The sequence below is a fragment of the Tetrahymena thermophila genome (genome assembly GCF_000189635.1).
Source record: "Tetrahymena thermophila SB210 genomic scaffold scf_8254495, whole genome shotgun sequence".
In the NCBI taxonomy this organism is placed as follows: Eukaryota; Ciliophora; class Oligohymenophorea; order Hymenostomatida; family Tetrahymenidae; genus Tetrahymena; species Tetrahymena thermophila.
This window is the reverse complement of record NW_002476270.1, coordinates 298,888-320,900: the sequence shown is the minus strand read 5'-3', so window position 1 is coordinate 320,900 and position 22,013 is coordinate 298,888. Positions and strand designations below refer to the sequence as shown.

Below are 22,013 nucleotides of genomic sequence, written 5' to 3'. Positions count from 1 at the left end.
TATAATTAATTAATAAATATCTTAAATAACATTAAAATTATTTTATCTTATAAAATTAAAATAATAATGTCTACTATTTTTTAAAAAATGTAAACTATAAAGTTATTTCATATTAAAATGAAAAAATTCTATTATTTGTTTAATTTTGAAGACATATTTTGAGATTTTTTAAATAAATTAAAAAGAAAAAAAAAAATTATTAATTTATTAATTACAATTATCTCATTTAAATTCATCAATTTTTTTATTTAAAGATTTTTTGAGTAAGTTGTAAGTCAATCTGCAAAAAAAAATATTTGAAAAAATCAAAATGAAAATTTTTATAAATAATTAGAAAGTATTTTCTCTCAAAATTATTGTATTTAATTAAATCTCTTAATGATGGTCTTACTATTTTTTATTTGTGAATTAAAAATTCAACAAATATCTTAATAAAGAAAGCAAAATATCTTTGTAATTTTATTTTATTTAAGGTTTCAATACATTCTAAAAATATTTGGTAATTGTAAATAAATATGTAAATAGAGTAAACACTTTTTGGTAAGATTGGTGAGGAATCAATCTGGAAATTTACATTTTCAAATAAGAAAGGTACTAAAGTGAGTGTAATAAATTATGGAGCAATTATTACAGAAATACAAACTCTTGATAAATAAAATCAATTAGCAAATATAGTACTTAATTTTGATGATTTTACATAATATCATTTACATAATGATGCTTACTTTGGCGCCTTTGTTGGAAGATGCGCCAATAGAATTGCAAATGGGAAATTTTCTTTGAGCAACGACCCTAATCATGTTTATTAGCTAGCTGTAAATAATGGGCCAAATCATCTCCATGGTGGAATCAAAGGATTTGATAAAAAGATTTATTAATTCTAAATTTAATAACCTAATTAGTTAATTCTTACTGGAGTGAGTGAAGATGGAGAGGAAGGCTACCCAGGAAAACTAGAAATTTAAATTAAATATGAATTAAATGACGAAAATGAGTTCTAAATGATATTTACTTCCTAAACAGATAAGTAAACTCTTTGCAATTTAACTAGTCATAGCTATTTCAATCTTTAGACAAAGAAAGATTTTGCAACTTGCATGTAAGATCATTCACTTTTCATAAATGCAGATTTTTATACTCCTTTAGATGATACATGTTGCCCATATGGTGAAATTTTAAAAGTTTAAAATACACCATTTGATTTCACATAATAGAAAACACTTTAAGAATAGTTATCTTAGCAAGGCAAAGATAATCAATTATAAATCGGTAATGGATTAGATCATAACTTTATTCTCAAAAGATCTGGAAAAATCAATTTAGCTGCTAAAGTTTAAGAAAAAGCATCTGGTAGAGTACTGGAAGTGTATACAAACTAGCCTGGATTATAATTATATACAGGTAATTACTTAAGCTAAATCAAAGGATTTGTAGATAGAGCTGGATTTTGTCTAGAGACACAAGGAATACCTAACTCAATTAACATTCCTCACTTCCCATAAGTAGAACTCTTACCTGGATAAACTCATGAGCATATAACTTTATATAAGTTTAGTACAATCTGATAATTCTAAAATATCTAAATATCTATTATTATTATCATTATTTTTTTATTTATTTTGGTAGTATTTACTAAATTACAAATAAAAAATAATATTTTATTATTTTTTTAAGCAAAAAATTTAGTTATTTGATATAAATTAATAAAATATTACTTATTATTCCTAAATATTTAACTTTGTTAAATAAATAAAAACCAACATATATTAATTTATATTTGTCACTGAATATTTTTATTGAAATTTATATTAATGTACATTTACTAAATTTTAATTCCTTACAAAATTAAATATTATTATTTTTGTTCTATTTCAAATTCTTTAAAATAATATATTCAATTATTTTAGTAAAGCATCTTTTAAAAAAGAATTTAAGGTAAACTAAGCAAACGAATAAATAAATATAATAGCATAAAAAATGCTAGTATCAACGATTAAGTAATTTTCGTTCTACTTATAGTGTACTGGATCATAAAAAAGAATAATATCTGATTATTTTTGAATTTAACTAACTCATTTATTTTGCTTGTTTGAAATTGATATTTAAATATATTTTTTAAAGGTAGTTAATTAAATTAATCAAAAATATTGATTGATTCTACTTTTAACAAATTCATATAAATACAATAATAAAAAGAAAAAGTAGAAAAAATTAAACATTATTATAACTTAAAGTATTTATCAAATTTTGCTTCATATATAAAATGAATTTAACTTTAGATTAAGATTTTAATAATCAAGACTAATATTTAAAATACGGGGATGTAATAGCTTTAAGAATTAGCGGGAGTTTCTTTTATCTAGGTTAGAATGGAATGAGCAAGGTAGAGTTAGAGCTAAGAAATTTTTAAAACATAGGAAATCATAAATCTTCAGAATGTTTATTCAAAATTTATCCTTAATTAACCAACTAAGCAATGCTTGAGTGCTTAAAATACAATAAGTACAAAGATTAATCCAAGTAGGATGAGCTATTATTAAATTTAAATAAAGAATTAGAGAGCAATAAAAGAACTATTGATATTTATAAAGATAACTACGTTTTATATAATGATACATTTATTTTGCAGCATGTAGTCTCTAAAAAATATTTATCTATTAAACAATCGCCATTTGATGTAAATATTTTTAAGTAAATTAATTTGTTATTAGAAATATAAAATCATTCTGCAAAAATCAGCAATTTTATTTTTTTTAAAATCATAAAATTAGTTAAAATTGTTTTTTTTTTAAAGTTTAACATTAGACGTTTAAATAGAAGACTAAGTAGGATTTTAATTTCAGCAATTCTACAAAAATCGAATAAAGAAAGAGGATTTAATAGCGTTTGGAGATAAAGTATGTATTACAATAATTAATTTAAAAGATTAATATTTGCAGAGGCATTGCTCAATAAAAAAATTTTGGAGCGATAAAGAAATATTATAAAATACTATTCCTTATATTGATATATAATTTTCAGAAGATACATCTAAAATAAATCCTTTTGAGTAAAAGCAAAATTTTTATTAAAAAAGTTAACGTTTAAAAAAATTTAAATAAAAAGGATAGTAAAATATTTTTCTTAGAGCTAGTAAGAAGGTGAAAAGAGTGTTTTAAAAGCTGGTAGCATATGCTCTATTTCACATATAGAAACAGCTGGCTAAATTTATGAAAAGCAAATAATAGAAGAGATAGAAGAAGATGATTAAAGATTTAATAATTAAGTTGAGGAAGAAAGAAACGAAGAAGAAGAACAAGAAGTGCAAGTTACTTAAAGTAAAAGTAATTTAGATGATAATGTAAACAATAAAAGATAAAAAAAAATCGAACAGAGAGTTATATTATAATATTATTTGACTGATAATGCTAAAAATGAAGAATCTTCCAATTTATGGATAATTGAAAAAATAAATCCTTTCGAAGGAGGATGTATTTTTTTTAAAGATTTTATCAGATTTTAAAATATTAGGTAATTAATTAATTAAGTTACCATCCATCCATCCTTCATTCATTTATTTATTCTTAATTTAAATATGTAATTTATATTGATATTTATTTTAATTACATAAATAGGAGTGGCAAATATTTAAAATTTTAGTCAGATAAAAAGTAACCTACATTTGATTTTTCAATTTTTATGGAGCAAACTGTTAAACTTAATATGTCTGAAGATGATTTTAATAGTGTTTTTATACTTATTGATGAGAAAGGAATTGATAAAACTTAGTCCTGTTAACTCAGTTGCAATTTTTCTTTTTGTATTATACATGCATTAACAGGTAATTAATTAATCAATATTTTTTTTAAAAAAATAAATCTATTAATTAATTTAGAATATTTAATAATTAAGAGACAAACATTTTATTCATATTTAAATTTTTACATTTTAAATACTTAGATTTTTAATCTATCTTAAATTTTGTAAAGTATTGAGGATTAACAAGCCCATTTTTATATTTCAAATTCTAAAATTATGGATTGATGAAAATTATTTTTTAACAAAATTTAAATTATAATTTGTTTATTAGGCTAACAAATAGGAATGAAATTTGATTAATCAAATTGCTCTTATAGATTAAATTTATGTTAAAGCAGCTTAAATGCTGAGAGTTTTAAAATAAATATTTTATCTGAGAATGTATGCTGGGATGTATTATTTGTGGAATCTTGCAGATAAATGCTTGAAATGAATATTTAAAAGATTGAAAAGATTTTAAATGTAGATATCCTACAATTAAGCTATTAAAATCTAGAGTTGCTAATTGATACTATACATACAATTGATAGCTTAATCAGATTTGCAAAGTCTAATGATATATACCTTGATGATATATTTTTGTTTAAATCTGATTAAGAAAATGAAGCTAGATTAAATATAATGATTATTAAAAATGTTTAATCGACTGTTATCAAATTAATAAAAAATATTTTAATCAACTAAAAAAATTTTACTCGAGTAAAAAAATTAACATTACTAAAATTATTTTTATTTATTTTTTAAATTAAAAAGCTAAAAATTTTTGCTCAATCTTCAAGAGATCCTAATGAATACCAATAAGTCTAATTGAAAAAATTTGAAGATAATCAATTTACTAAGTAAAAGATGCAAAGTTAAAGTACAAGTTAATAAAATATATAAGGTTCGGCTACTAAGATAGAGCAAAAGGATATTCTGACTTCAAACTAAAATTTATTTATAAGCCTTATGATTATAATAAATAATTCATATGAGTTACTTGGTTTGCTTATAAAATCAGATAGTTTTCCCTAGGAGATAATTAAAAAAACAATTCTCGAAATTATTTTCATGGTAAAAAATCTTAATTTTTAAGAGAAATATTAAATTATATTCAAAAAAATAGATTGGAGTTGGAAATTGTTGGAAATGTTTGTCTTATCTTATAAGAAAATACAATTATCTTGATCACTTAATTTAAGTCAATGATCTGACTCTTGATCAATTCAAAAATAGAGAAATTTTTATTAATTCAAACATTCTATAGATCATTACGATGCAGTATTTGGTAATACTTTTTATTTGCAGTTAATAATTTATTTTTATAAATTGTTTATTTTTTTTAAAAATAAGAAAAATTATGATGGAGAAGAGAAGTATTGCTTTGACTTTATAGAGTTTTTAATTAGTATTTGTAGAGATATGGATGAAAAAATCAAAATCAAAAATTAAATTTTGATCGGGAAACTTATGTTTGAAGAGTTGTCTGAGAAGTAATTTGAGTAGCTATTTATATTGTTTAAAATTATGAGAAGAGATTATACAGTAGAAAAATAAATTTAAATTTAAATTGGAATTTACAAATGGGACTTCTTAAGATTTATAAGGTTATTTTAATTAACAGTTACAACAAAATAATTAATTTTATTTAACTTTAAAAGGTTAACTAACAATTCATCTAGAGGTAGAGAAATGAATCTCTTTCTTCATACTGTAAAGCTACTCTCCCTGATTACAGAAGACAGAAATTATTTTAATATTTATAAAGTAAGATAATATTTTCCTTACTACTTTCTCCTTTCAATCATTCGCAATGATGATATCAATTTCTTGATTAGAGGATTCTTTTTAGAACTTTACTCCAATCTTTACATTAATGTGGATCCTTTTTATAAGCTTTAAAATCCTAAAACACTTGTTTTTTCAAAAGAGTTTTTAAAGAATTAATAAAAAGAATTAAAAAAAATGATTTCAACAAATAAAATTGAAGAGAAATAGAAATATGGATTTTTTTAAAAAGCTAAGCTTAAGCAGGGCGATTCTATAAGCATGTAAAATAGAAAAAATGAAGAAGATAATTAGAGTTAATTTTCTAGACTTTCAAGTATCTCTGTAAAATCGTAGAGATCTAATAATTTAAGCAAAACTAACAACAAATAATAAAATAAATAGAGCTAATTTAAACCTCAATCACCAATAAATACGGTTAAAAATTAACCTGTTTAAGAAAATTAAAAACAAAGAACACCTTAAAAAATAACAAGAGTTTTAGAAACTAACCCAGATGAGGTTTAAGATAACGCTTAATTAATTAATAAAAAAACACTTCCTAATTAAGAAACACAAGTATAATTTGTAAAAATTAATTTAGACAATCAAAATCTAAATTAGGAAAATCAAGAATAAATTTTATAAAGAAGTGGAGAGATAGAACTAATAGATGAGGAAGAAATTCAACATGAAGAAAATATTCCAAATTCATAAAAAATGTAATAAGAGTCTTTTATCAGAAGAAAAACAGAAAATCCAAAGCAATATGAAAACTAAAAAACTCTTAATGAACATAGTTCATCGAAAAAAAATCGTTCTAAAACTTAACTCAGCAAAACTTAACTGAACATAATTGAAAATAATATGATTTTTGAAAAGAAATTGGAGTAACACTATTAAGATTACTATTACCCTGAGGAAGAAGAGCAAAATGAATAAGACTAAGTAAATGCAGATAGATAAAATATAGCTTCAAGAATGTTCATTTAAAACTAGGATTATAACTAGAATTAGATAGATTAAAATCAATTAACTTTAACTTCTTTTGAAGAAAATAAGGTAAACATAAAATTTATAGTATCTAAAAAATCTATAAGGTTTAATCAGGAAAATTCAACTCAAATTAAGACTTCTTAAAATTATGAAACTAAAAGAACTTAAAAGTTTTCTAGCTTGAATAAAGCTCAAAGCGCATTCACATAATAAAGTGATAACTTTTAAAAAGAGTAATAGCCTTCAAAAAAGATTTAAAAGCTTGAGTAAAAATATCTAGAAAACGAAAGTGTAGAATTAGAGAGCAGCAAATCTTCTTAAAATTAAACTGACGATATGAAAGATCCTAAATAAAAGAATAAAAGAGTGAACAATTTATTTTTAAAATAGCAAGTCTACGCATAAGAAGTAAATGAGGAAGAAGGAGAAGAGTAAGAATCTTATGAATATGAAGAAGAAGAAGGTGAAGATGAATAAGAAGAAGAGGAAGAATAAATAGACTAATCAGAGTAGTTGGATTTTGTTTAATTTGAACTTGCAGGATAAAATGAAAGTAAAAAAGGTGAAGATGCAGAACTATGTGAAGAATTGGAATATAGAATCGATGATTGGATTTAACAAATTTAGTCTTATCTTTTAGAGTTTTTAGAAGAGGTAGCAATTCAAAAAGGATAAGAAAACATTAATGAAAAAGTTAGTAATATATAACTGAACTATTTATACTATGTAATAAAGAGCTTTAGATTTCTTGTTGAAATTAATTAATGTCCTCTCGACCACAAAGTTATTAAATATTTAACAGAGTTTTTTAAGATTGAGAACAGAGAATAATATTTGACTTAAAATGAATCAATACCATTTCTAGTTTGTATATTTTACTTTTATTTTTATAATATTTATTTTTTTTTAAGAAAAAACTGAAAAGCAAAAGAAGAAAGAAATATTTAAAGAACTAGACAGAAATACGGTAGATTTTTACTAAATTTATCTAAATTAATCTAAAATTTTTAATAAAAGTTATCAAATAAAATAAAATCAGAAATTATAGACATTTATATAATTGTAGCTCAAAGGAAATAAAAGTAATCGTTTGATTTTCTTATAGCTTAGCTAAGTAATAAAATAGAAGATATGGTAAAATTAGATGAAAATATTAACTTTATTTATGGAAAGTAAAAATTACTTATGGAAGATTTCCCAGAATATGAAAATTTAAATTTAGAAATTGATGAAGATTAAAATGATTAAAATGAAGATGAGTTAAAATAAAATTTAGAAAATAAGCAGAAAAATTCAGATTTAAAGAGAAGAGTTAGTTTGCACACTGAATTATCTACGAATTAGCAAAACAAGGATGGTCTTAATAGAAATAAAAATGTCAGTTAAAATTAAAAAGAAGAGGAGAAATCTGATAAAATATTTTAGCTCTAAAAGAAAAAGGGAGATATTGAGAAAAATAAATAAGTAAATATTCAAGTGATAAAAAAATTTGATAAAAGTATTTTAAAATACTACAATTTCATGAATGATTATGTTAACAAAGAGCTGATAAAATTTATGGCTGAATAGTATAATGTCATTTAAAAAGATTTAGGAGGTAAATTTGAAATATATAGTACTACATTTATCTCAAACATTTTGGAGATTATGAAGTATAACAAAGAATAAAATTTAAATGAACGATTGATATATTTGATATTCGTAATCACAAATTAAAGATAAGAGTTTTTAAAGATGATGTGTTAAGCTCAAATAATTTTTAGAAATGAGGAGATAGCTAAATTTGAAGTATTACAAGCACTTACTAATGTTATGAAGACATTCTAAGAAAGAAGATTTATTTTTTAAATTAGCGCAGATGTTGCTGAAATGTAAAAATTACTTTAGCTGATACAAGCAACTTTGCAAAAAGGTATTGCACAGCTAAAAGAAGCTCACAAAAAAATAGAAATAACTTAAAAGGAAGAGGACTATTTCTATAAAATCCAAAAAATGCTATTTTCACTTGATTACCACGTGTTTGTGCTTGAGTTTTTGGAAGATGCATATTTATTTTTCTATTAAAAAATATAAATTGATAGCATATAACCTATAATATAGCAGGCTTTTGAGTTTTTAACATTTTTTTGCCTTGATAATTTAGAGAATATTCAAGCAATTAAATAGTACTATCCAATAATTTAAATTTACCTTTCATGTACAGAAGTAGGTTAGACTTAGTTTTTTGCAGAAATCTTTCTGGATGCTACTTACAAAAAAGAAAATATAGAAAAGGGTATGCTATAAGATTATTTAAACAGCTTGAGGGAAAAGAGTGATTCGATATGCTAAATAGATCCAAGCAACTTAATAATTTTTAACAATCTCTTCTTGAAAAAAGGAATTTATAGAGAAAATATTGCCAATTAAATTTTTAAGGAGATATTCTAAACTGAAAATATTTATAAATTTTTTGGAATGAAGAATTTTATTTTGAGAGATGAAGACGATTAAGAAATAAATGAAGATGAAGAACAAAAATTGGATCAAAATTAAATGAAAATTCTAAATTCTATCAAACTAAATATTCAATAAATACAAAGTAACTTTTTAAAATATATTATAAACAATAAATTTAATTTAACTTAATTTAACAGAAGAAAATAGTAAAAAACTTAGCTTTGAAATGGATTGGATACAGAAAGATAGAGTAAATTACTATTTATTTTTAAGAATTTTTACTTATTTTATTATAATAAAATAAAATTTAAATAGCTCCCTTACTTATATCAAGCTTATGCTCTTAGAACGGCCAGAATTATCTATTCAAATGTTAGGACAAAGGACAAATTTAATGATTAGATGAAATTGATTTTTTCAACACAATACCTGTTTAGCATTCTTAGTTCAGAAGATTTTTACAATTAATAAAATGAAGAAAATTTTTTGAAGTTAATATTAAAAATAGAACTAATGTAGACTATTGATAGTTTATGGTTGAAGACATAAAACTATCCTTCAGACATTATCAGAAACTAGGCAATTATAAAATTTTTAAGAGAATAAATTAAATTTTTGGAAAATTACAAAGATGAAAAGAATTCTGAAGTAGAAAATTTTATATAGTAAGTAAGAAATTCTTAGACTCTTTCAAATTTACACTAATGCTATCTCCAGACCTACACATTAAACTATCTTAAGAATATTATGCCATTAAATAAAAAGAGTATTCTAGAAGAGCCTTATGGAGTTCTGAGCTATATCTTTAAATATCTGGTACCATTTATGACAGATCTTAACATAGTCTTCTCAAATCTAGCTTAAAGTTCATGGTATCCTGAAGTAAATAATATTTTTAATAACTTTAATTAATACTATCTATCGGTAAATATAAAAAGGAATTGCCAAAAATCGAACTTATACTATTAGGAAATTTTGGTTAAAAATTTTATGATTTTTTCTTTAAAAAGCTTAACTAAATGCAATAATTACTTATTAAGGAAAACTTCAAAGAAGAAATTACTGAATTTTAAAAAATATTTGAAGTTGGAAGCTTTTTTACAGAGAAAGAAGCTTTTTTACAAAATTTAGATAAACAGGTACAGAAAGATAAAGATAATGCTATCAGTATTAAAAATGTAAGTTTGATTAAAAATAAAAGTATTATTGGATAGAATGTAATTAAGAATAACCCCTCTTCGCTTTATTCTCATAATTTGATAAAAACAGAGCAATCTTTTTCCAAAAATGAATTAGTTGATGTAAAATCTAATATAATTAACACCAGTTTCCTTAAAAACGCTGAGGAAATTTAGAATACTAGTGAACTAAAAAGTATAAATTAAAATACTGAAAAATAACAAACATAAAATAATAATGCTATGGAGTCAAGGCTACAAAGTCTTGAGCAAGAATCTAAAGCAATAAATGTTTAACTTTAATAAAATGGGTAACCAATTTCTATAATAAGCCTATTCAACTAAAAGAAAGAGAATTAGCTATCAAATTTAAATTCTTAAAATGTGAGCTAATATAATAAAATTGGTGATTAAATTAAATAAATGTATCTCCTATCAAATTACATTTATAAATAAGATAAATAACAAAACTGGAATGAAAGTAAATATCTTTCTGATGAAGCAGATTTCTGCACTTTATCTAAGCAATTCTACAAAACTGGAAGTTAAAAATTAATTGGAAAAAACAATATATTGATTGAAATGGAGTTTAATTCTTTAGAAATTGGTAAAAATTTACCCTACTTAAGAAATTTATTGTCTTTAAGAAGAAAAGAACAGAGCTCTTAAGCATACAGAAAACTTTTTTAAAGCATATTATTTAATGAAAATGTAAGATAAAATATTGTTTTAAATTAAAACGATTATCTCATCAAAATGATACTCTTTGAGGTTAATCAAAAAAATAAGAATCAAGTCAATATTGGATATTTTGAAAAACCTATAGATTTATAAGTTTTTTATGAGAGAATATTTGCTTATTTAGATCATACACTTCTCTACCTTGACTTAAATAATTAGCAATTGTAAACATATACTATTCAAAATATAATCAATTTAGTCATTGAGATTATTGATAAACAACCTGATGAATCAAAAAGAGAAATGCAAAACTTCATTTATTTCAAGTGTTTTTAAAAGATTTTGAAAAATTCTTTAACAAAATAAACAACTCTTAGAAACTAAGAAATAATATAATCTCTAATTAGGTTAATCTGTAAATTATTAGAGGACAAAAATAAAGAAGTAAGAAATGACATTTATGAAATTTTAAGCTCTATTTCAGAAATTGAAAATTTCATTAATTTTATCTATTAAGTTGTTTATTAGTAAATGGTAGCTACAAAGTGCATGCTTAACAAAAAGAAAATGATTTTTCATCTGGTTAATAACTACTCAAATTATTCATTTAGAATAGATTAAACTTCTCTTTTTGAACATATTTGCAAACTTATTTAACTTTTGAATATTGACTAATTTTCTCCTTTCTAAGTAATTTTTTAATGAATTAATTTATTCACTAAAGATTAAAAAAAATTAGATTTTTTGGAGAAAGTAAATGAATTCCAATAACAGCTAGGATCTGATGGTTTTGTATATTAAGCTATTAGACCAATTAATTAAGTCAACAATCCTTAACACTTCGACTTCAAGTAATTTTTTTTGTTATTTATTTTTAGAATTTAATTTTTCTTCGATTTAGAGCAAATTAGCTACTCTAAATACTTTAATGACTAAATAATATTGTCAATTAAAGTTCTTTAATCGATGATTTAAGGTAGATTAGTTGAAAACAAGGACTAACTTATGCAATCTTCATTTTTAGAAAATATGGCTTAGCTTTGGGATTCTGAGAAAAATCTTACATAGGAATAAATTATAGGTAAAAGGAAATAAGATAAATATTTAGAGTATTTTTTGGGATTTATTGGTTTTGATAAAAGGAATGAACTAACATAAAATGCATTCACAGAATAAAATTTAAATTTGATTAAAAATTACATGTTACAGATGTTTGAACACTTAGTAGAAAGTGATATGAATTAATAGAGAAAGAAATAGATTGTGAGAAGATTAACTTATAAAAATCTTTTTCAGTGCTTCATAGATTAATTCTAGTAATTTAAAACTTTGTATTAAGGTGTTTATTCTACTCATTCTCATTAATTCCTAAAATATGGATTCAAAATATTTTCTCTTCTACAAAATCATGAAGAATCCATTAGGAACTTGCAATAAGCATTGATCAATTAAGCCAATTAGTTAATAGTAAATAAATTTTTTTTAATTATACATCGAAAACTTTATCTGGCAAATGAGACTTATTTTAATTAACAAAAAGGGTGATTAGAGTATCAAAACACTAATGAAAACAGAAAAAGAACTTTAACACGAAAAAGAAATATCAATTTTTGCCGAAGCTTATTCATTTTTTGAAAAAAACACTGGTAAAATTATAATATTCAATGAAGAAATAAATGAGCTTTAAGTCATATATTATCCTTATACTCCTCACTGTAATTCTAGTAACTCAATCATTGAGTCAGAAGTAAACTAGAAAATTGACAGATTTTCATATGAAACAAAAATTAAATCATTCCTTGACTAAGCTGAAGAATACAATCAGAGATTAAATGTGCTTTAATCACTCAAAGATAAGGCTCTTAAAAGCAAAATCTTCAAACTTCTTACTTTTATTTTCAATTATTTTGAAATATTTAGATCAATTAATTTCTTGCTAGGCATTTCAATAAATATCTATCTCCTTCTTAAATACTAAGATGTTGAAGGGTCTGCTTTTTTCAGCAAAATAAGATAAGGAAGCATAGACAATTTCATGAAAATAACCATCTTGATTCTTTTTGGATTCGATTTATTTATGCTAATTTTTCAAATTCTTTAAATACATAGTTTCTATTCATGGAAAGTTAATAACGATATTAAAAATAAAATAATTTAAAAGAAATAGTAGCATAGCTTACATTTCTAATCATCTAAAGGATAGAATTTAAAATAAATTATATAGCAGTAGCTTTAATCAAAAACTTCAAACTCAAATCAGAACATAAATTTAAAGTTGTCTAAATCAGAAATAATTTTGATTTACATACAAAACTGGTTCTCGAGTAACACTATCACTTATGTAGTGCTTTATACTCCAGTTTTGTTTTTAACTTTGTTTTTTAACGATTTCTTTGCCTGCATCCTTCTGCTAGATATCTTTTTCTAATTTCCAGATGCATTAAATATTTTCAAGGTTGTTTGGAATATGAAAGTCAAAATTATTTCAACACTTATTCTCTATTTTATTTTGATATATACTTTTTCTCTGATCTCCTTTTTAGTTACTCCACTAAATGATGCATACAATAATATGTGTGAAAATTTTTTATCATGTTTTTCCATATTTTTAGACTCTACCCTTAGAAGCCTGGTATCTTCTTCCCCTATTTATGAGCCAATCTATGAAAGTAAATTTTAAAAAACAGTTTCGTTAATTTTAATGTTTTAATAAATAAATATAGAGTATAATAATAATTATGTTTTAACATACGAAGATATTTACCTCTTTTTCTATATTTTTTGTGTTGTTTCGCTCATATGGACTTGGACATTTACAGGTAATTAATTAATTTATAAATTGAATAAATAAAAAATTTTAACAATATATAGCTTACTTTATTGATGCATTTACCTAACTAAGAATATAAAATGAAAATTTCACGAATGATACTTAAAATATATGCTTAATTTGCACATTAGACAGAAAACAAATTACACAAATATGCCCTAAGGGTTTTGATTATCATATAAATGTAAATATTTTAAATACTGATTATATTTTTAAATTAGATTTTTTTAAACTAGAATGTTCATAATTAATGGGATTACCTAAAGTATATATCTATACTACTTACAAAAAATAAAGAAGAATATACAAGCACTGAAGCATACATTTTTGAAAAGTGGTAAAAGCGAAACACAAATTGGATTCCTAATGGATAACAGTAAATATTAATTATTAATATTTAATAAAAACGAATTAACTTTTATTTTATTTAAATTAGAACAATAGACTTTATATAGTAATAAAATAAAATTAGTGAATGAACTAGCAACAAGAAATATACAAACAGCAAAATATATTAATATCACTCAAATTAATTAATAATTTATATCTCAAAACTGTAAATATAATTAACTTAAGACAATATGTATAATTATTAATTTCCATATTGGTAAAAATATTTGTTACTTTTACAAAAATGTTTAAATTTCTTTTAAGAAATTGATTTATCAATCAATCAATCAATCAATCAATCAATTGCTTTTCATATATTGCTACTTTAATAATTGCAAATATATTTATTCTTCTTTTAATAACTTAAATTTTTTTGCAATTTCATTTAAATTATTTTAGAACCTGTCCTACATTAATTTATTGATTTCATCTTCTAAGTTATAAATTTCGCAGTCTAAAATGGCAATAGCTGCTTAAATTTCAAATCTCTTTTATATTTTAAAAATATGATAAAACAACGTCAAATTAAATCATTTTTACTTCTTGAAATTTTTGAATTTCTCCATGTAAATAAAGGTACTCTTAAAGTTTCTAACTAAATTATTCTTATTTTAAATTGACCTACTTTTTGAATTCTTCTAAATTTCTATATTCTTTCTCTATGCTTGCTTTTTTTGTTGGTTTTTGTTAATTTAAAGTTGAATATAAATAAATTTTACTTGCTAAAGTTGAAACCATATCAGACTTCTCTTTACAATTTTAAAGAAGCTTGCAATATTCTTAACTCGATTGAATTTGTTAATTTATAATTTCTGGATTTTTAGAGAGTTTTATGTATTCAGATTCTCTTTTATTTTCATCTATCTTTGGGAATAGGTTTTGCATAGTGATCTAATTAAGTTCCTTACATTTTTAAGTTTCTTTCAACTAGAAAGCTATTTATTCAGCTATAATTTGATAGTCATCTCTTTATGAAATTGCAATAATTTTATTCTATTAAATAATGTGATAATAACTTATAAAATATTTACCCGAAGTTAACAGGTCTTATATTCATCATTTCATTAATATTCTTAACAAGCTCTACGAGGGTTGATTCTTCTGTATTCCAAGGATAGTAATCATAATATTTAATTTCTAAGGTTTAAGGATCAATATAGTCTTCTAAGAATTTATTGTCCAAATAAAATTTGGGTCTTCTTTGAGGAAAGTCATAACTTAACTATCTTTTATATTTATAAAATACATACATATGATTTGTAGTTAGTCAACGCTTTTTCAATTTGAGATTTTTATCTTTTATAGATTTATAATAAATAATAAGTATTACAATCTAATATTGTATGATTTGCCATTTTTTTTAGATTAAAAAGTTATGTGGTATTCGTTTCTGTCTATCTCGCCTGCATCGAAAAATAATTCCACCTTTTGCACAGAATAAACCTTTTTCAAATCTTCTAATTATTTTGAACGCCTGTCATTTAAATATTTTAAGATTGTGTCAACTAAAGTAAATTAAATATTAAAAATGTGATAAATGATCAATAAGCTACTTTTGTAAATTTTAAGCCTACTACTAAGATACATTCTAAGCTTTTTATTCAACTAGTTTTGATTTATAGTTTTCATATATTTTACTATGAAAGGCATCGTTTTAGTAATTAAATGACATTTTTAATAATTTTTTTTCTCTTTTTGATAGGTTTGTAAGTGCTTTAAATCTATTAGTTAAATAATAAATACAATTTGTAAAATTGATGCATAGAATGCACTTTAAGTATTAGAATTTTTCTGAATGTATCTGATATCTTTTTTAATTTTAAAATAAAAAATAGAAACAATCAGACTATAAAAATGAATGTTAGAGTAGAAAAATGATAGATACTACTTTTTAAATAAAAATTTTATATTTCTAGGTAAAATTTTAACTATAAACTTTAAATAATTTAAAGAATAATTTAATGTAGAATTAAACATAAAATAAATAGACTAAGGAATAGCAAAATGCAATTAATTTAGAATGAGTTATATATTATTTTATAAGTGAATTAGATGAATAGGATAGATGCATATACTTATTTTTTTAGTATATTATCATTAGAATTTGTTAATAATTTTGACGACCCTGTTATTATTATTTTTATAATTATTTTAGAAAATAAATATTTCATTTTAGTAATAGTTTTAATTATATTTAATTGTTTATAAATAAGCTCAATTATTTCCAGATAAATCTGTTTTCTATAATATCAAATTAAATTATTTATTATTATTATATTTTGAAGGCTTTTATATTTGTTCGTTTGTTTATATTATTTATTATTATTATTAATGTATAGTATTTAAAATATCTTAAATTTACTCATCTTTATATTAATATAATAGATGTATTTATGTATTTTTTAATCTAGTCATTTTTATAATAATATTTATTTTTCACTAGTTGCTAAAGCTAAATTCATGAGAATTAATATGTTCGTTAGAAGCAAGGAGTGTTGGAGAAGAAATCATGCTTTTTCCATTTGTTGTTGATCCCCCTGATCCGTTCTTCATAAAATCAAAACCCATATTATTACTTTAATTACTGCATGTACTATTACTGGAGAGATTTCCTCTGACTCTCATACTACATTAGCTACTAACTTTTCTGATTAAAAAGGGTTTATATTTTTCACTTTCTTTGAAATTTAGTGCAATTTTTGGTAAAGCTTTTTATGAAGATTTTAGTTTCTGTTAATTTTAGCTATTTTCATTTTAGGAAGCACTGTGATAATCAGTGAAATTGGCTGTTCTATTATAGTTATTTGTTGAATTGATCTCTTCTTATTGCATAGGATGTTCTTCAATGAATTCGTTAAATTAGTTATATTGATTATTAAAATTTTAATTTAAATTTTGATTATTAATGTGTTATTAATAGCCATCAATCTTAGTTTAGAAATTGATAGTATCTTAATTGTTTACACTAATTTAATTGGGGAAGGAGAAAGTATTTTAACAGTTAAAATTCGAAGTATCACAACAATCTGAATAAAATTATTTTAATTGAGGAGGAGGTAAGGCTACCATACTATTTTGACTTGATTGTATTTGTTTATCCGAAAATAGATAGAGATTTTCGTATTAAAGGCTTGGACTATTCAATGAATTTGTATTATTTTATTATATGCTATTTTTAGTTGTGTCTGAGTTTTCACCTTCAAAAAATGTTTATTCTTCTTTAGCGTGCTCTTCTTCTGCGTTAAGACTCTAATGATCATCTATTTATTCTTCAATTTGAACTTCTGCTATACTACTAGATTCTTGCTAGTTTAAAGGAATGAATGACTAAAGCTTTGTTGTTGATAAAGCTTTAGATTTTTTCTTTTTTTAAACTTCACTATTTTGAACTTGCTTGTTTTAGTTTTAATCTTCTTTATGGTTTTTAGATGAAGATGAGACTATAGTAGTTTAAGATTTACCAGCTTATCTCTCTTAATTGTTAGGTAGTACAGAAATTTCTTTTATTTTTTTGTTTATAGTAGAAATAGGTACCTTAAAGTTGCTAAAATCTATGTTACTTCCACCTTTGGCTTTATTTACAGCAACAGGTTTTCTGCTTATAAATTTTGTTGCTTAACTCTCTGAGTTCTCGCTGCTTTCAGTATCTTTTCTTTCTTTAAAAGAACCTTAAAATAATTTATTTTTTTTGTCAGCTTCATTGTTTTTTGTGCTCAAAGGTCCCTTATTAATTGCCTCGTGAATATTAGCAGAACTTTTTACATCATAATTTGGTGTTCTTTTCTGGCTGCTAGTTGGAATTTTAGGTCTTTAAGCCTATTAGGACATGGGGTGATGGAGCAAACTTTTTTAACTTTGTTGTGATTTTGGAGTGTTTATTTCAGACTTTTTGTTTGAACTATTAGCACTTTTAGTTTTTTCTAAGCACTTTTATACTTTTTCACTATTTTATCTAATAAGGACGTTTTTTGGGCTATTAGGGATAGATAAGTCATTCGTGCAAGATCTGATTTCATTTATGTTAATTTCTTATATAGAGTCATTTTACTTTTATTCAGAATTTTCCTATTAAGAATTTGCTTTTAAAATTAGTCTGCTTTATATTTTTTATGTTTATTATAAAGAAGAAGGACTAAGTAAGCGATTGTGCTTTTCAGTAGGAGAGAGCATTCTAAAAGTGTTACTGGGAGATACCATTGGGCTTGGAAGTTAAGCAGATATAAGTCTTTTAATACTACCAGAAGCAGATTAGTTATTCAAAGCTACATTTTACTTAGCAGAGCTTCCTTTGGAAGTTTAATTTATATTGTTAGAGTTTTGCTAGTTTGAAAGTTGCATATCATATTATTGCTCGATAAAATTATTTTTATTGAATTAAAATTCTTTCTTTAATTGACTAAGGGGAGTGTTTTATTATTGTACTTAATTGTTTTATGATTTTATAGAGCGACTTCCCATAGCACTGATAAATGGACGTTAAAAATATTAAGTATTTTATGGACTCTATAGTTAAACGCTATTTTTTTTTGCATCATCTACATTTGATCTAGGAGACAAGATAGAATAAGAATTGACACTGACATCAAATTATTTTACGCTTTAGGAATTTTCTGAATTCTAAATAGAATGCTATGATAATTTTAGCTAATTCACTTAGATTTATGGGTTAGACATTCTTTGCTATGAAGGCGAGTTAAAATTATTATCTGGTGACTAGAAGAATTTACAATTACTTTACAAGGAAATCTCTTCATTTCCATTATTCTACTAAAACTAATCTTAATTTTCGTTAAAGAAATCTGAAGGAAATTTATTTTTTGACTACACTCTTATCATCCTCTTCTTCCTATTTATAATCAAAAAGAATTAAGATCAGCCATTGAATATTTTTAAATAGTAAATTCTTAAGAAAATAATAAAATTTAATTCTATTTTTAAATTACGCATTTGAAAATAGGAGGAAGTTAATTAAGATAATTCAGAGATTTATAAATCAATTAAAGTAAAAAGCAAACAGTGTAAGAAAGATTGATTGAAAATTTTAAATTTGATAAAATAAGAAAAGAAGTAATTTATTGATTGATTGATTTATTTATTTCATGACTTTGATATTTTTAAATTTAAAAAAGAAAAGAAAAAAGAATTATTAACAACAAATTTAAGGATTTTATTTTTATTCTTATTGTTGATTAATAAGATACTAAGATAAGACTTTTTGTTTAAATTTGGGAAACAAGTTTAAAAATCTGTAAATATTGAAGATTTTTTAAACAATCTAAAACTGTTTTTTGACTTAAAATTTGAGAGAAAAAAAAAAAGAGCTTAATTTTTGTTATGCCAATAAAAATATAAGGTAACAGTGCGAATATATGTTGAATTTTTCAATCCTTTGGTTTTATTTGCTAAAATAAAATTAAAAGGTATATTTAAAAATGGCACTTTTAATTATAGAAGGCCCCCTTTAAAATTTTGGAGAGTGTTATTTTGAAAGCAAGCAAACAATCATCGTAGTTAAAGAAGTAATTGCTTATAAAAAATTATAGTTATAATTAAAACCTCCTTTTTCTATCTCTAAATTTATTAATCTTTAAGAATTAAAATCAAAGTTAATTAATATTAAAAATTTGAATACTGTTATGCAGAAGAACATGAATTGATAAATTTATTTTCAGCATCGAATAAGCTACCGAATTCATTTGGAGATAAAGGATTAATAGCAAGGGCTTTTGTACTTGAAAGCTATCCTATTGATGGAAGGCGCATTATCCCTTAATTTTAAACTAAATTTCCAGGATTTTTTTCATATAAAGAGCTGTGTTTTCCATGAGAAGGAGCAAGAATTTTACTCACTGGTTTACAATTATTAGTATTACAGCTCATAATATTATTGTTATTATTTGAGAGAAAAGACTAGTCTTATGAAGCTCCATTAAAGAGGTTATTTTCGTTTGCGCCTTCAGATTAGTAGTAATTTGAATTCATACGATTTTGCGAGCTATTGTGAGAGAGCATTGCTTTTTACCCTTTACAATGGTTGCTAATTAATGCTTAGTCTTTAAAGAAATGTATTAGTTTTTTCTTTGTAATCTCTCACTTCTTTCTTTTGCTTTTCTTTATTTAGAAATACTTTATTAATTTTTTTTATTTACGTACTCTATATCTTTATATAAGTATATGATAATCATCGTTTTTTTTAACACTAATTTCCCAATTAATTCCCATTGATTTTCGTTCCACTTTCTTTTTCTTCTCTTTCTTTTTTTTGTTCAATCCAGTCATTGATTTTTTAGAGTTTGAGCTGATTCCTTTTTTTTTTTTGATACTTTTGATTATCTTGAATAAAGATTTATTCATGATAAAATACCTCGTACTTATTTTTATTTAGTGAAGGCACTTTATCTCATATTAATTGTATGTAGTTCCATAATATAAACTAAAAGCTACTTTCTTTTTTGATTTGTTTATTTATTTTTAGAGCTTATTTAAATTCAATAAGCGATTTGTTTCTGAAATTTCTTTAATTTCTTTGAGTAGCTATCTATTATTTTTGCTTATATTTAAATCAATAATGGCTAATCTCTTCTGAGCGCCGTTTAATCTTTATATTTATATTAGAAATATGCATTTAAATAATGAATTAATTTTCTAATTTATTTTCTAAGAATAATATTTTTGCTATAATCAGTCTGAATAATTATAAGTCTGGTTTATTTTATCTCAATAAAGCCTCCAAATCTATTTAAAAAAAAAAATTTAAATACTAGAAATATTTAAAATTGCTATTTTTATTCGAAGTACTTATTGATTATATTAATGAAGGAAAATCTTTAATTATGAGGAATTTTCTTAAATTATAAACAAAAAATGCTGCTTTTTAAAATATTTAAATGAAATACTCCATATTTTTATTTAGAAATCTTATGAAATGTTAGAAAATAACAAACAAAATTTAATCATATATTTTCATCATAATCACAATAGGAAGCTTTAAATTAGAATATTTAATATATAAATTAACCAATTGCTAAAATTAGTTTTATAATAATAGCTTTTAATTTTTATTTTTAATTAACATTTTATAATTCTTAAGAAATCTCAATTTATAAAATTTCAAAACACGTACACACACATTCTTTTTATTCAAACAGATGTATGCTTATTATCTATAAGCTCATAATTATTAGATAATTTTCAATTTACAATACAAAATAAATAAGGTTTAAAAGAGTTATCAAAATAAAGTATTTAGTGGCTCATATTAATTTTTTTAAAGGGCTTATGTCTAAACTAAATTAATCACTGATCTATTTTTTCCCCATCAATCTGAAATATTTGCTAATTTGTATTTAATTATGAAAGGATTTTTAAAATTATCTTACACGCTCAAGTTTTAATTATAAGCAATATATCTTTCTTTATAATTGACTATTAAATAAATTTTAGCTTTATATTTCTATTTTAAAACACTAGAATTGATTGTTTTATTTTATAGGTTCCAATTTTATAAATTTATTTTATAAAACGTATATGTAGATACTTAAGCCTATCTGTAACTATGTTAGACTTTAATTTTTAAAGTATCTTGCTTAAAACCACTTCAAATTAAATAAATTTGTTTGAAAGATATTCTGAAACAATCTAAGTACAAATATATGTTATATACTTACAAATTTTCCTTTCAAAAAAAGCATTCTGTAAAACCTCAATTTCCTTTCCTTGCTAATAGGAAAAGAAATTTGCAAAAGTGATTCCAAATAAAAATGAATTCTAAATGAAATAAGAAAACTTCTTTCTAGCACTAAAATAAAATTTTATTCATTACACTTACCAAATAATTAAATTGCTAGATAAAAATAGTAGTACTAAGTTCTTTTTATTGTGTTTTTAATTGCCTTAAATTAAATTTTCCTATTGATCTTTGTGAAATAAATTAATCAACACTATATTTTATTAGA

The 22,013-nt window shown here is 22.8% G+C and overlaps 4 protein-coding genes across 4 annotated transcripts; 2 read left to right on the top strand and 2 right to left on the bottom strand. All coding sequences in view use genetic code 6, as the record gives it.

Annotated features, from left to right (window-relative positions):
• Positions 1-515: 515 nt before the first annotated feature.
• On the top strand, positions 516-1,565 carry TTHERM_00566660 (aldose 1-epimerase; the record flags this gene model as incomplete). Its single annotated transcript, XM_001022067.1, has 1 exon — positions 516-1,565. The coding sequence occupies one exon, from the start codon at positions 516-518 to the stop codon at positions 1,563-1,565; it is 1,050 nt and encodes a 349-aa protein (XP_001022067.1).
• A 698-nt stretch (positions 1,566-2,263) lies between these two features.
• On the top strand, positions 2,264-14,147 carry TTHERM_00565661 (transmembrane protein, putative; the record flags this gene model as incomplete). The annotated part of the gene is made up of 21 exons (XM_001470904.2): positions 2,264-2,691; positions 2,795-3,049; positions 3,106-3,510; positions 3,615-3,820; positions 4,070-4,497; positions 4,552-4,851; positions 4,904-5,065; positions 5,131-5,384; positions 5,439-7,237; positions 7,452-7,507; positions 7,558-9,121; positions 9,177-9,229; positions 9,295-9,861; positions 9,990-11,528; positions 11,578-11,689; positions 11,740-12,305; positions 12,379-13,507; positions 13,562-13,657; positions 13,710-13,852; positions 13,905-14,044; positions 14,105-14,147. The coding sequence occupies 21 exons, from the start codon at positions 2,264-2,266 to the stop codon at positions 14,145-14,147; spliced, it is 10,245 nt and encodes a 3,414-aa protein (XP_001470954.2).
• Positions 14,148-14,357: 210 nt separating this feature from the next.
• On the bottom strand, positions 14,358-15,730 carry TTHERM_00565650 (hypothetical protein; the record flags this gene model as incomplete). The annotated part of the gene is made up of 6 exons (XM_001022065.2): positions 14,358-14,546; positions 14,599-14,726; positions 14,778-15,025; positions 15,090-15,284; positions 15,389-15,532; positions 15,612-15,730. The coding sequence occupies 6 exons, from the start codon at positions 15,728-15,730 to the stop codon at positions 14,358-14,360; spliced, it is 1,023 nt and encodes a 340-aa protein (XP_001022065.2).
• A 764-nt stretch (positions 15,731-16,494) lies between these two features.
• Positions 16,495-20,070, bottom strand: TTHERM_00565640 (hypothetical protein; the record flags this gene model as incomplete). The annotated part of the gene is made up of 2 exons (XM_001022064.2): positions 16,495-18,904; positions 19,691-20,070. 2 exons carry the CDS (start codon positions 20,068-20,070, stop codon positions 16,495-16,497), a joined length of 2,790 nt encoding a protein of 929 aa, XP_001022064.2.
• Positions 20,071-22,013: the final 1,943 nt, after the last annotated feature.